General features: G+C 39.4%; 4 protein-coding genes across 5 annotated transcripts in view; all 4 read left to right on the top strand.

The window, feature by feature from the left end:
- Positions 1-3,996, top strand: part of hsdl1 (hydroxysteroid dehydrogenase like 1) — a 5,046-nt gene extending 1,050 nt beyond the window's left edge. Inside the window, exons 2-5 of one of the 2 annotated variants that reach the window (XM_035678884.1) lie at positions 525-970; positions 1,230-1,334; positions 2,096-2,233; positions 2,334-3,996. In XM_035678884.1, the coding sequence (XP_035534777.1) occupies positions 525-970; positions 1,230-1,334; positions 2,096-2,233; positions 2,334-2,405 (761 nt within the window). In that variant the 3' untranslated portion in view covers positions 2,406-3,996. The remainder of the gene's footprint in view (positions 1-524; positions 971-1,229; positions 1,335-2,095; positions 2,234-2,333) is intronic. The other variant, XM_035678885.1, reaches the window with a different exon arrangement.
- A 2,772-nt stretch (positions 3,997-6,768) lies between these two features.
- On the top strand, positions 6,769-8,744 carry cx34.5 (connexin 34.5). The gene is made up of 3 exons (XM_035678837.1): positions 6,769-6,901; positions 7,058-7,243; positions 8,041-8,744. The coding sequence occupies exons 1-3, from the start codon at positions 6,773-6,775 to the stop codon at positions 8,644-8,646; spliced, it is 921 nt and encodes a 306-aa protein (XP_035534730.1). The 5' UTR covers positions 6,769-6,772; the 3' UTR covers positions 8,647-8,744.
- A 1,026-nt stretch (positions 8,745-9,770) lies between these two features.
- On the top strand, positions 9,771-11,819 carry cx32.3 (connexin 32.3). The gene is made up of 2 exons (XM_035678259.1): positions 9,771-9,844; positions 10,507-11,819. Exon 2 carries the CDS (start codon positions 10,529-10,531, stop codon positions 11,387-11,389), a length of 861 nt encoding a protein of 286 aa, XP_035534152.1. The 5' UTR covers positions 9,771-9,844; positions 10,507-10,528; the 3' UTR covers positions 11,390-11,819.
- Positions 11,820-12,835: 1,016 nt separating this feature from the next.
- Positions 12,836-14,453, top strand: part of LOC118341081 (gap junction Cx32.2 protein-like) — a 3,358-nt gene continuing 1,740 nt past the window's right edge. Inside the window, exons 1-2 of the mRNA XM_035679261.1 lie at positions 12,836-12,949; positions 13,997-14,130. Coding sequence (XP_035535154.1) covers positions 14,002-14,130 — 129 coding nt within the window. The 5' untranslated portion in view covers positions 12,836-12,949; positions 13,997-14,001. The remainder of the gene's footprint in view (positions 12,950-13,996; positions 14,131-14,453) is intronic.

A 14,453-nucleotide genomic window follows, 5' to 3' on the forward strand; every position in this document is an offset into this window, starting at 1 on the left:
TGTGTGTGTGTGTGTGTGAGAGTGTGTGTGTGTGTGTGTGAGAGAGAGAGAGAGAGAGAGAGTGTGTGTGTGTTTTATTTTGGTAACTTTACTTCTGTCAGTGGGATTTGATCATCACACTTCACTTAATTACAAACTATCATTTGTAGAGTTTAAGCAATTCCTCAGTTAATGGATCAATAAGAAAATAAGAGCTCAGCTATTCCTGATAGTCAAGTACTAAACCTGCTTCAGTTTAATATCTTTGGGTATTCAACAGTCAGCTGCACAAAACTAGTTGCAATGAAACATATTTTTACAGTTTTTTAACTCTTTAAATGAAAAAAAAAAGAAGATTTGAGAACATTTCTTTACATTTGAGGAGCCGGAGCCAGGAAATGTTTGACGTTTGTCCCTGATAAATGACAAAACTTGTTGAATCGACTAATCAGCAATGTTTCTGAGCCGATAGTGCAGTAGCTCTCCTCTTCCTGGCGTTTGGTGAATATTGTCCTCTCTCTCTCTCTCTCTCTCTCTCTCGTCAGGTGGATCAGACCCTGTGGCCCGAGCCTACGCCGAGGAGCTGGCCCGGCACGGTATCAGCATCATCTTTGTCACCCAGGACCACACGTCTGTCAGAGACACCGCCGCATCCCTCTCCCAAAGCTACGGCGTGGAAACCGTTGTGGTGCTGGCTGACTTCTCTTTGGACCAGGCGGCCAGCAAACCCATCAAAGAAGCCATGCGGGGTAAAGACATCGGCTTCCTGGTGAACTGCGTGGACGAGTCTTGGGTTTCCCCTCGGAGCCTGGTTGAGATGCCCGAGCAGGGCCTGTTGGATTTGGTGAATAAGAACGTGGCGGTGGCTACGCTGATGGCCCGGTTGGTGCTGCCGGGGATGGTGGAGCGCTGCAGAGGAGCCGTGGTCAATATATCCTCGGGGGCTTGCTGCAGACCCCTGCCTGGAAGAGTGACACTCACCGCCTCCACTGTGAGACAAACCCCTGGAGATACACATCTGTAACCTCTAGAGAGCAGATCTTTTTCCCTTTTTGATTTGGCGTAGTATTAAAAAACACATTTGTCTAAAATGCCTCTGTTCCAAAAAGGTTGATTAATGCTCAAATCTCCAAGCAGAGGAAGTAAAATCCAACTAAACTGTGAGGGTAATGTGTCAGGGGCAGGCTAACGTACTTCCATCCCTCTCATTCTTTCTTTCTCTCTTTCTCTTTCTGCTCCTCATATTTCAGGGCTACCTGGATCATTTCTCAAGAGCTCTTCACCTCGAGTACAGCGGCAAAGGGATTTTTGTCCAGAGTCTGATTCCTTTCCAGGTAGATTTCCTTGATATGACCGTAAGTGGGACTGGGTACTGAACTTAAATACACGTTTGGTGGAAACCGAAAGGTGTCAAGCACCGAAAGCTTCAAATGTTTGATCAGATTCATAATGTCTTTTACCTTTTCTGTGATTAGATTCCTGATTTAAATCACAATTTCTGACTATTTTATCAATATGAACTTCTTGTATTCAGACGTTTGACATCTAAGAAAACTTACGTTTGCTTCTTTTAATGGAAATTAGGGTTTTGTAGAAAAACATGTTCATATTTCTCAAAATAATGATTAAAAATTGAGATTCTAACCCTGTACCAAACCCAATATTAAGATATTTGTCCATCAAGCTGAACTGAATGCAGTGTAATAAAGCAGACCTGCAATAAACCCTTCATTAAGGTCGTAAAGGGATTTTCTGTTATTTAGGCTACCGTCTCCACAGCACCACAGAGTAAAACCTCCATAATGACCGGAAAGTTTAATCTCTAAAACAGATTAAACACAAAAACTTTAAAACATTAAAACCATTCATGAAGGTTATGATACCGGTCTGCTGTATTACGCTGCATTAGTTTCAGCTAGCTGTACCTAATTACCTTGCAGTGTTTTGTACGTTGTATAAAAACACAAAAATGGAGCTTCTGAAAATGAGTCCTCTAAAGTCAAATGTGTTCTGTAATTAAAGGTGATTATTCCTCATAGCTGACAGGTGACATCAGTTTATTCTCTGAGTATAAATCAGTGTGTTTTATAAACAGTATTTGTGTTTGTGTCACCAGATAGCATCAAGTGGCCGACAACCATTTTCATCAAGACAGAGCTGGTTCGCGCCGAAGCCCGAGGTTTACGCTCACCACGCCATCTCCACCCTGGGCGTCTCTAACAGGACCACCGGCTACTGGCCTCACACGCTGCAGGTCGGGACACACAATAAGTCACGGATACATTTTTTTACAGCTGAGTCTGAAACAGTTCTGTGTGATGATGTGTTTCTCTCTGCTGTCTTTTCCTTCGCAGTACGGACTGATGAGATGTATCCCAGAGTGGATTTGGGTTCTTGGAGCGCGTGTGCTCGTCAGTTCGAGCTAAGAGCTCAACCTCTCTGCTCCCTTCGCTGACAGACTGGACCCACTTACTGGATCTTCTCGTTACTGGAGTCAGTGTAGACTGTTAGTTTCTTCCGCCATCCGTGTAAAGTTGTTTAACTCTCAGGCTCTGTCGAGGTTGGTAGTTCAGAGATTTTATTCGAATGATATGGTACCACTTTCGAGGGAAGTTGCAGTGGAATTCGCCTGAAATAATGAATGAATATATATATAAGGATTACTATAGTGTGACGTATAACCTGACGTATACACGTCTTTTGACATTGGAAACTGGGTTTGGCTTTGAGATTGTAAGGTCGTTAATGATTATTGGAGCATAATAATCATTTGGTTTGGTGCCTGGACTTGATGCTTGATAAGATGTTTCCACTCAGATGGTGGCCAACGTGGATCATAAAGGCCTGGTTCATAAAAATATAGAAAAAACAATAGAATGTAGAATTTATTTTTCTGTTTGTTCAAACAAGTTGCACACAGTATAGACGTACAGGTGAGATCAAAAAAATAAAATCATGAGGCAAAGTAAGAAATCCAGTAAACAAACACATAAATATAAATATAGGTAATAAATGCTGATATTCTAACCTAACCTGTATCCTGTAGCGATTCTGTCCTAAAGGATTTGGGTTATAAATGCTCTCTGTGCTTATTGTGTGCTGACATTTGACTTTCCAGTTCATTCTGGTTGTACCTGCTTTCTACCATCACTGTGGGACCACACCTGCAATATACGGCACACACTCAAAGAGCAAAACATCATTAAGTTAAACAGACAGATAGGATCATTCTTCTAAACCTATTTATATTTGAGTGAGCAAAAGCTGCGGATATGTAACATTAAATTACTTCCAAGTACTATAAGGAGTTTTTAACTTTGTGTGAAACAATCTTAATTTAATACTGACGCCTCTGTATGACCTGCATAAAGACCATCAGGGAGAAGATTGGCTGTTTCTTTATAGTTATTCGTAATTTCTGCCACCAGGTCGGATTCAGATGGTCCCGAGGTTGTAGAAACACTACCGCTTTTGTCCACAGGGGTCATCATAATCAAGAAAGTGAAAGGTCCGTGTAGCTGCTTGAAGTGTATTTTTGCAATACTATAACTAAAAATATGTTAATTAAAGGTGGAAAGGACACATTTAACTCTAAATTGTGACCAAAGAAAGCATAAATCTGAATATATTCTTGCAATGTGAATATGCCTTTAGCTTATTTGGCTTGCCAGTGAGGTTTTATAGTGTTTTACAGCAAATAAGTGCGGTGGTGAATGTGGAACGATAGTTTTAGGTGGATGTGGTGTCTTTGCTCCGAGTACAAGGTTCATGCATCTCCAGGAGTGAATTTGAAATGCACTGAAAGAGTGAGAGTGTGATGTTTTACTGAGAAACTATATTTGAGTATATGTAGATATTGCTCCAAAATGAGTATTTATATTTAAAATGTGCAGACATTCAGGTATATTGTGTTGAGTTGTTGCTTACACATACAGTACAGTATATACAAGTGTTGACTTAAATATGATAATGTCTCACCATAGCACAAACTTAGACCAATAAAACTCTTCCTCCATCCTTATACTGTCCTGTCTTTTATATTCTATTATACAGGTTTTAGATAAAAGTGTGTGTCTGTGAAGGTTAGTTTGTTATCTGACTGGTAGGCCTTTAGTTTCCAGTGTATATAACTATATGAAATGACTTATCTATACGCTGAAGGCCACAAACGCCCTGTTTATATCTTAAAACGTCAGGTTGGTGTCAATCATTTACGTCCATGGAGTTCACCCTGCGACCCTTTCAGAGACTGTTTGTAAACCAGATAAACACACGTGATGTGCAAAGCAAACCTGAGCTGCTCTGTGAGGATCAAACAACAAAACCAGAGTCTGTAAATATACTGTAGGTGTAAATATCATCCACACAGACTGTGTCCTCTGGGGCATTTAGTTAATGTTTACATGGAGCTTCTTTATCAGAATATGCTAAAATGAATAAGAAATGAAAGGAAATATAGTTAAACATATATATATATATATATATATAGTTTTTATATATAAATAGGAGATATATAAATATACTTAATAAACATTTATATATCTCCTTTATATATATATGTATAAAGCTCATTTGCATGTAAATAATGTGTCCTAAACTAACAACAGTAGTAAAATACAAAAAGTAGCTGTACAAAATAAATCAGACAAATACAGAATATCTGTAATGGTATTAAAATGATTTTCAAGGTTATTTTTATTGTAATTTACAACACAGGGTTGTGTAAATATAGATATAGTTCCCTTTATGCTACTTGTAAATTGTTTTTATTAGTTCATCATAAAAAAAAAGAAGATTTTGCTGAGGAAGAATTGAGCAGATAGAAATCGTGTTAATCTAAATAGTGATAGAGATACAGTAAACAAAATACTACACTGAAATCTAAAAGTTTAATAGAAACAGGATGTTATAAGAAATCGAGAATGGTATTTCACAATTAATGGAGCATAGTTAGTAGTGTAGTAGAAAAACACTACATGAAGTATAGAGATTAGTAAACTAAAGAGTCTTTGTGAGGTGGACAAGTGAACCTGAGTGAACACACTCACTGCTTGTTGGTCCACTTGCTCAAAATGTTAAATAAACAGCACAAAAGTCGAAAGCTCCAGAAATACGAGTAAATAGACATTGTGATTAAAGGGGGTTCCACGGTCAAGGTCAACTTTAAAACCACGATGGACGAGAAAAAAGACTTCATGTATGTCATATGATAGAAAGCTCCAGAAAAGATACTAAATGGACCTTGTGGTGAAACTTTGTACTTAAATGCAACTTCTTTTTAGTAATTTGGGGTTTTAATGGTGGTGAAGCGCGCTGCCAAACACGCTGGTGACTGTAAAGGCCACAACATTTGATTCACAACATTTGATAGCCAAACATCTGCATTTGTTTCCTCCATTTATTCAGCTTTTCCCTTCAGTTTGTCTTCTGTTGGCAGCCACTGTCCGCTGGTGGAGCAGAAATAAAAGTACCAAAGCAAAGTCTTCTTCCAGCCTCTCACATTCGGTGTTGGGACTGGAGCTTTGTTGTTGTGGTTTGGAGGATGCCATCCTTGCAGATAAGATGCCGAAGGAAACAATGAAAGGACAACTTCTACCTCACTCTCTGTCTTCGTCGTCCTCCTGAGACGTCTCTTGCTTCATCCACCTTTTCTCTCTGTGGGTTTGTTCAACCGGTAAGTTGATTTTAAAATAATAACTTATGTATTCTCTGACTTTTATTATGCAATAATCCATGATGCAATAAATTTATCGTACATAGTTTAAAAAAGATGAATATTTGTGCACAGACATGCTCAGAAACTGGAATTATGTAGTTGTGGAAATTGAATGCAGCAAGAAATTACATTCATAAATGAAAATAAGAAATAAAATAAGTCACTGAATCTATGTGACGTCCATAAAATTTAACTTTTTTATAATTAAATAAATAAATTAAATTGTATAAGCTAACAGTCAAACATTTGATCTTGTAAAATTTACTCACAAAAACAAAAATCCTAAAGTAAAGAACCATAAAAGATAATCTCTAAATAAACTTGTCATTATATAGAAAGGTGGTTCTCAACCTGGGGTGCGGGGACCCCTTAAAATGGGCAATAGTTAAATGACACTATTATTTAATTAACCAGAAGTTAGTCCAAAGAGAGACGGATTATAATGACTATTGTGTTCACAGTTTGCACTGTTTATTTGCCGATCTACAGCTCAGACAGTTATAGAATAATCTGATCAGGTGGGGATCCCTTAGACTACATCCGTCACTTGATGTGTGTCAATTTAGGGACCCTTGACTACCAAAAAGGTTGAGAACCCCTGATGTAAAAGAAAAACCAATGAATGGAGCGAATGCTTATGCAATACCATAAACTTAGCAGCCTTATCAGCTGCAGGCAGGTCAGTGTGTATTTGTACATCAGTGGTTGGGCTCAGTGCAATGGTTGGTATTAACCAAGGTTAAAGTCTTTGGTTTCCAGCAGATAAGTATGTTTTGGAGACTTGGAATCAGCAGCTGTGGCGTCTATCAGAAAACTCACAAGACTCTGAGAAATGATAAAATAAAAGTTTGGCCTTGTGAGAGTCTGACTGTTCTGACTTTTACACCTACAATGATTTCTGTATCACGACAACAAGTCCAATCAAGGGCTCTTACTGAAATTAATAAACCTACAATTCTGTTTGCAAAATATTCTCAAATACTGTAAGTAAACCTTTTATTGCATCAGCCTGTCTGTGGGTCATAATGGATCACTTTCATACTCCACACACAGAAAGCAGGACAACTGGAGACTGAAATGGGTGAATGGGATGTGCTGGGCCGCCTGCTGGATAAAGTGCAGAGCCACTCCACGGTGATCGGCAAGGTCTGGCTCACCGTGCTGTTTGTTTTCCGCATCCTGGTCCTGCGCACCGGCGCTGAGAGGGTCTGTTCACATATATACGTACACCATATTCAAACACACTGCACATGGAGCTCAGGAGTAGAACTATGTACTGTAGCAGGGGAAATGTACTTTTAACCAACACACCTGCAGTAAACATTGTGCACTGTTAAGTTATTGTGTATCATTTCTTTGTAGGTGTGGGGCGATGAGCAGTCCGACTTTGTCTGCAACACTCAGCAGCCCGGCTGTGAGAACGTCTGCTACGACCTCGCCTTCCCCATCTCTCATGTTCGCTTCTGGTTCCTTCAGATTATTGCGGTGGCGACGCCGAAGCTGCTATACCTTGGTCACGTCCTTCATGTGATCCACATTGAGAAGAAGGTGTGTCACCGCAGTGGGTGTAGAATGATAGCGTGACAAGGCAAGCCAGGCATGCCACACCTGTAGTAGCCTATTACTAGATTGTGCTGGGTTTGGTATTTGTGTGTGTCTCAATAAAACAGAATGAGCCAGTGATGGCACTTGTTAACTGGTGAGATAGGATGGTTGTGTGTCTGTCAATTTCCCCCCTACTGGCCAAAGATTGATTAACACAACTTTAAAGTAATACTCATACTTCCTAAATCTATCTTTTCAATACCTACAAGTCACTTTAATAACATTTTGCTATCAAGAACAGTGGCCTTAGAAGAAGAAGAAGATATACTTTTTCTAAGAAAGCTGGCTTAAAGTCAAATTATATTAATGATTCTACGTTTCATGGCAGAAAAAAGACCATAAATACTTCTGAAACTACTCCTGAACTTATCTGCTGATCATCCATTTGCTCATGTGGCTAAAAAGGAGTTAGCGCTGTACAGTTTGGGAGTCTAAATTCTCATAAATTCCTGAACTTCACACTGCTGAGGTTGCTTTTTACAGCTAATAGACCTTTTTCACAGCCGTCATTTAGACATGAAATAGTAGGGTAAACACAGGTGATGCAAATTATACTAATTAAGGGGCCGCTCAGATGTTGCATCTAAAAAAAACGCATGGAAAATGTCAGTTTTATCCTTTTAACCAAGACTCTTGGGAGGTTGCTCAATCGTCGCACCTGTCGTTACTAAGCAACCAAAACCTGCTGTGAAAAAGGTCCATTACTTTTATCTTTTTAATCTGTTTTCCTCCAATCCAAGGTGAAGGAGAGGATGAAGAAGCAGGCCGAGTTGGATGACCAGGCCAGTCTCTTCCTTAGGAGGACCTACAAAGTTCCCAAGTACACCAAGAGCACCGGCAAGATCAGCATCCGCGGGCGTCTCCTTCGCAGTTATGTCCTTCATCTCGTGGCCAAGATCATCCTGGAGGTCTTGTTCATCCTGGGTCAGTTCTTTCTCTACGGTTTCACCCTCCAGACTCGCTACGTCTGCACCCGCTTCCCGTGCCCCCACAAGGTGGACTGCTTCCTGTCCAGGCCTACAGAGAAGTCGGTGATCATCTGGTTCATGCTGGTGGCGGCGGTCGTGTCCCTCGTCCTCAGCGTGGTCGAGTTGTTCTACCTGTGCGTGAAAGGCGTGAAGGAGTGCATGGCGAGGAGGCAGGACTACACCGTGACCCCGGTGACGCCTCCGCTGTCGGGAAGGAAAGCTTTTAAGAGCCGCGGCGAGATGATCCAAAACTGTGTCAACCTGGAGCTGGAGCTCCAAGGGCGAAAGCTGGGGGTGAACGGGGTCACGGGCGGGGTCGTCGAGGTTGCGAAGAACGTGTCGCCTGAGGACAACAACATGGGGGAAGTCCACATCTGACACGTGGAGGCGGTCATAGGTTGTACGTGTCAGATTCAACCCCCAGTTCCTGTATTTGTGTGCTTTGGTTTGTCAGGAAAGTGGTGTGTGTGTGTGTGTGTGTGTGTGTGTGCAGTAAATAAAGATGGAGGGGAGTAACCAGCTTCTGTAAACACGACTCAGTCACATGTAAAATGTTGCTTTATATCAGTGACTTTTGTGACATAATACAAAAATAACTAGCCATGTTTTCTTGCAGTTGACAGACACATTGTAGAGATCATATTCTGATGATGATTGATGATTATTTTAGATGCTGTTACAGTTTTTTTATACAATAAATCTCTGGATCTTTACCTGATGTCCTTTTCTAACCGTGTGGTCATGTTTCCGCTGTAAATCAAAATTTTCAAACGTCTGCAGCCTTTCATTAATCTATCACATAATGCTTACAGAGCATTTAGTTAATTATGTGCTGATGCAGTTTTTAAACTTTGTAATCATTAATGTGCCGCTGAGAATACATGAACCAGCAGAGTTTATATTTCTGAATGACTTTTTAAACAAGCTGCCATTAGCAAACATCTTATTCCTTTTAACAGTTTGTTCATCATAAAAGTTAACATTAATTTAATTATAAAAGTGGATTTTAATCATCATAAGTCTTTTCATCATAAGACAAATTTTTGTTACAGTTACTATTGTTTTGGGTAGTAATTGTTAAAGTAATGTAATATATACTAGTACTGTTGGCAGGGAGTAAAGTAATAATATTACTTTTTAAAAGACTAATGAGTCAGAAATAAAAAACTTTGACACTAATGAGAAGGTAAATAGGAAGTCAGAGTGGGTGATTATTAATTCACAATAAAGTCAATAAAGTGTTTCAGCGTGATGCACCAAACTTAAATTAGCCCCAGATGGAAGAACTACAACTACACATCTATTTATCATTAAACACATTTTACAGATGAGCAGTAGTTTTATTTATCCTTGTTTTATTATTATTTATCTGTTTACTTTCAAACATTCAAGGCCCTTTGACAAAGAAAGATTGCGATACTGAACAGCTGTCAATTATTACACACCTGTCCCCCCCCTCGGTCTGACGGGTACAACGTGACATCAGTGCCAGATGTGTGTTGCTTAACTCCAAGGTCTAACTTCAAGTTAGCGATCCGTCCCAACCGCAGACAGTCCTTTCTGACCAGGTCAGCAGGTAAGATGCAACGATTATTCTTCTCTGCCTCACAGAACGGATCATTTGGCAAATTTAACCAATATAGTTTATATAGCACTGTAGGTAATGGGAATGTAGAGTCATTTCTTTCTTTTTAAATACACTTTTGCAAGAAATTGATGTCTTTTTATTCTGCTTTTGAATGTTAGTGACATTGTCTTATTTTCTTATGTGTAACGAATGATGGCATCAGATTGCTTTTCATGTTTTTTTACTTTTAAGACACACGTTTAATATTTTTATTTTATAAATATCACCTTGTTATACAGGTGGTTTTTAAATGTTCCCATTTCTCTTCTTTCATAGTTTTACTCTATTCCAGCCTATTACTTCCACTATGTCTAATTACTGTAAAGCTACTGAGTTTGTCTGTTTGTTTTTTTTCTGTTTAAAATTCTGATGAATGATTATTGAAGGAAAATATTGAGCAACTGGCTCAGGAGATCCTCTCACCTCTCAAGTAGCCAGGTTCAATAACACAAAAGGTGATTTATCTAAATTAAAAAGAACAATGAGCGTCTTTCTTCCAACCGCAGCATTATTGATCGACCACTGAGTCGTGGTTTGGGTTAGTAAGGTGTGGTGAACGATCGCTGCAAACCAACTTATGAACTCATTTCTTTTTATCTTTTCTATCACAGATCAGTAACTGAACAAGAAAAGATGGGAGACTGGGGATTTCTGTCAACCTTGCTGGACAAGGTCCAGTCGCACTCTACAGTGATCGGGAAGATCTGGATGAGCGTCCTGTTCCTGTTCAGGATCATGGTTTTGGGCGCGGGTGCTGAGAGCGTCTGGGGAGACGAGCAGTCGGGTTTCACCTGCAACACTCAGCAACCTGGTTGTGAGAACGTCTGCTACGATTGGACCTTCCCCATCTCGCACATTCGCTTCTGGGTCCTCCAGATCATCTTCGTCTCCACGCCGACACTGGTCTACCTGGGCCACGCCATGCACATCATCCAGAAGGAGAACAAGCTGAGGGAGCAGCTTTCGAGCCCCGCTGGGACCAGGCTGGTCAAAATGCCCAAATACACGGACGAAAGGGGAAAGGTGAAGATCAAGGGGAACCTGCTCGGGAGCTACCTGACCCAGCTCGTGGTCAAGATCCTCATTGAGGCCGCCTTCATCGTGGGCCAGTACTACCTGTACGGCTTCATCATGGTCCCCATGTTCCCCTGCTCCAAGAAGCCCTGTCCCTTCACCGTGGAGTGCTACATGTCCCGACCCACAGAGAAGACCATCTTCATCATCTTCATGCTGGTGGTGGCCTGCGTCTCTCTGCTTCTCAACTTCATCGAGGTGTTCTACCTGCTCTGTACCCGGGTCAGGTGCGGGTCCAGGGGTCGCACCCACAAGGTCACGTCGGCGGAGAACCCCGCCAGCCTGTCGGCTCCCAGGTGGCCGACTGTGGAGGACTCACTCAAGCAGAACAAGATGAACATAGAGCTAGAGAGCAGCCAGAGCATCGGAGGAAGCCTGGACGGGGCCAAAGAGGAGAAACGACTACTGAGTGGTCATTAAAAGTTTTTCTTCTCCGCGGTTCCTCGTTCAGATACTTAAAAGAGACTGAAGAGAAGAGTTCTCACTATGTATGTGTGCAAATCACGACAGAACATCAGGAAAGCTTTATCATTGTGTAGCGAAGTGATATTCATGCTGATAAAAAGTTTTTAGGGCCACATTTTGAGAATTTTACATTTATTTTGTGTTCTTTAACTGGAAATCTAACAATGGAAAACGTGCAATATTGATAAAGTATTTATGTTCTTTTGTTAATCTAACTGTCCCCAGTTATTGAATGTGTCCTTTAACTTATTGCCATGTTCATTATCTAGGACTAATAAATAATTTACTCAGTGAATGATGATGATGATGATTGAGTCTGTTTCTACTGTGTGTAGTAGATATTTTTGTAAGCTGTATTTGTTTTTAATAAATGATTCAATTTGGATAAAAACACTGTTTCGTCACTATATTCATGATTTTCAGATGACAGGCAGGTCTACACTTCAAAGTCACAACACCTTACTTTTTTACTCTCTGCTGCATTTAATGATTATTTTCATTATTAATTAGTCCACCAGTCAGCTACATCAACTGATTACATGTGTAATTGTTGAAATTGTCCATCACAGCTTCCTAGAGCCCATATTGACCTCAAATACAGTCCAAAATCACAAAGTTACCAGTAAAATATTACAGAAGAGTGAGAGAACTAAAGCTATTTCTGCTTACAAATCACTACAATGATTAATTGCTATCAATTAGTGAGTGACTCATCCATTAATCGTTCCTTGCTGTATCTTTAGAATAGGGAGTGGTTGATGAGTTAGCAGATATTAGTCACCACCGCTGTTTCCAGTGAGTTTAGATAAAGACAATTACATCAGAGGAACAATATAAAGACTCAACCCAAATGACTTATTCAGGGGATCAAATGCATCCATAAAAGGGGCTACACAATAAAAATCACGAGGACCTGCTCAACATATTTCAATTCAATACAAAATCCCTACAACAAAAGCATCATTGTGAAGCTTATAATATTAGATTTGCTCCATTTGTTCAGACTTTGCTTGAGCAAGTCAAGAAAAACAACTTTCTATTGACACAGTCTCAACAAAAAAATTAACATGACTGTTCAATCCTCACGTAGTATTCATTGTTCAGGTTACTGTGTCCTTTAGCCCCCGACTCTTTCACAAAAATACTTTCTATAAAGATCAAAATACCAAAGGAGGAGAAGTTTTAGTGATTTGTTTTACTGGTGTTTAACTATAAAACAGCATCACTACAAAGGTCCCACAGTGATAATAACGAACAATGGCATAAAACTGCTGTAGGAGTACAACTGCCAATCATTAACCTGAACAATCTTGTCAGTGCTCAGCCCCAAAATTGTCCTCTTGAGATTTCCAAATGTCATGACAACGTGACAGCTCACCATGTTGCACAAGTTGATCTGATCTAAAGTTCAAGGTACCGTAGCAGGTTTGATTCGGTGCACTCGGCTCTCTATCACTCAGCTCCACAGTACAGACTGGTGTGTTTGTCTGCACAGAGGCCTTTTAAAACTCAAAGGTAAGGTCTATGATTATTTTATTTTATTTTATTCATTTTAAAATAATGATAATTTAAGTCATGAATTCAAACTTCTATTTTATTATATTACTTTTGGAATAAGATACACACAATCTCAATCATAAGGGTATGTTATAGGATGGATGTTTATCATTATGAGTATAAGTAAAAGCTCTACAGACAGTGATGGACAGACAGACTGATGCATTGTCCATAATCCATTGGGATCAATATTATCTACATATTTCCACATTTTCTTGGACTTCATAACTCTTGGCAATGCTTAAATCTATATTTAAATTTAATTTTCATGAAATAAAGTTAATTTTAAACACATAAAGTGCTTTTCTGCTTATATAAAAATTTATATTTATGGATGCAGCATAGAAACATCTGCACCCTATGAATTCCTCTCTTATCACCATTATCTTTGTTGTGAAAGTGACTTTAACTGCCTCTTTACCTTCTGAACATCTATACTGTTCTGTAGATTAGAGGGTTTTAGATTAGAAGTGTGATAGTGTCTCCGACCCAAAACAGACTTTCTGCTGTCGCTGACAATGTTTTACCTTTAGTGTTAATCAATAATCACAAACCACAGCACCCTATGTATAACAGAATGTTTTAAAAAATACTTTTCTGCTTTGCATAATATGGAAAATAAAGTATAACAGATTAATTAGACACCAATCAATAGCAATGAGAATTTCTTTCATGCATTTTCTCTAATTTGGCTTCTGCTTTTTAAAGATTTAATACCAATTTAATATTGTTTATGAGGGTTGCTATTGATACATTTGGAAACTATTCCGCAAATAATAACAGTTTTTTCCATTGTTTTGTCTCTATACTGTATTTCTGGTTAATTGAATAGTAGCTGTCTATTTAATATCAGGGTTTGTCCATTAGCAATATTATAAATAACTAAACGAGAACAAAAGAAGTCTCAGGTGAAACATTTCTCCCGTGTCTCCATCTGACTTCAGGTTTTAGATCATTCACAGATTAATTAAAATGTCTGAATTATTAATGTTTCCATCCGATCAGAGACAATGGGAGACTGGGGTTTTCTGTCCAAGCTGCTGGAAAAGGTCCAGTCCCACTCCTCTGTCATCGGGAAGGTCTGGCTCAGCGTGCTGTTCATCTTCAGGATCATGGTCCTCGGAGCTGGAGCAGATAAGGTCTCCTTCTTTCTTCATACTTTATTGTTTTTCTAGTATTATACCTACTCACTATATACTTACTATATACTAACTATAAGTGATGAATCTCTTGAGTTACTTTCCTGAGACGTTAGAGTCTTTCAGGTGAATTAACACCGCCTGGTGGCCATAATGGAGGTCCACAGCTGAGCAACAGGAGCTTTTAAAACCAGATTCAGCTTTGATAACAAATTGCCAGGATTTGTATTAATAGTGAGACATTTTTGTTATATTGAAACATTTTAAAATTATTATTAAATCAGTTTGTCCATCCATGTTATGCACTGCGTATCCTTTAAAGC

Source organism: Morone saxatilis, unplaced genomic scaffold (assembly GCF_004916995.1).
Source record: "Morone saxatilis isolate NCDOM2014 unplaced genomic scaffold, NCSU_SB_2.0 Contig7, whole genome shotgun sequence".
Taxonomy (NCBI): domain Eukaryota; kingdom Metazoa; phylum Chordata; class Actinopteri; family Moronidae; genus Morone; species Morone saxatilis.

Excerpts from the sequence above, each read along its gene's own strand:
- cx32.3 (XM_035678259.1), top strand. The coding sequence starts at position 10,529 with ATGGGAGACTGGGGATTTCTGTCAACCTTGCTGGACAAGGTCCAGTCG.
- cx34.5 (XM_035678837.1), top strand. The coding sequence starts at position 6,773 with ATGGGTGAATGGGATGTGCTGGGCCGCCTGCTGGATAAAGTGCAGAGC. Across the intron at positions 6,902-7,057 it reads TGCGCACCGGCGCTGAGAGG|GTGTGGGGCGATGAGCAGTC; the intron begins GTCTGTTCACAT and ends ATTTCTTTGTAG. Across the intron at positions 7,244-8,040 it reads TGATCCACATTGAGAAGAAG|GTGAAGGAGAGGATGAAGAA; the intron begins GTGTGTCACCGC and ends CTCCAATCCAAG.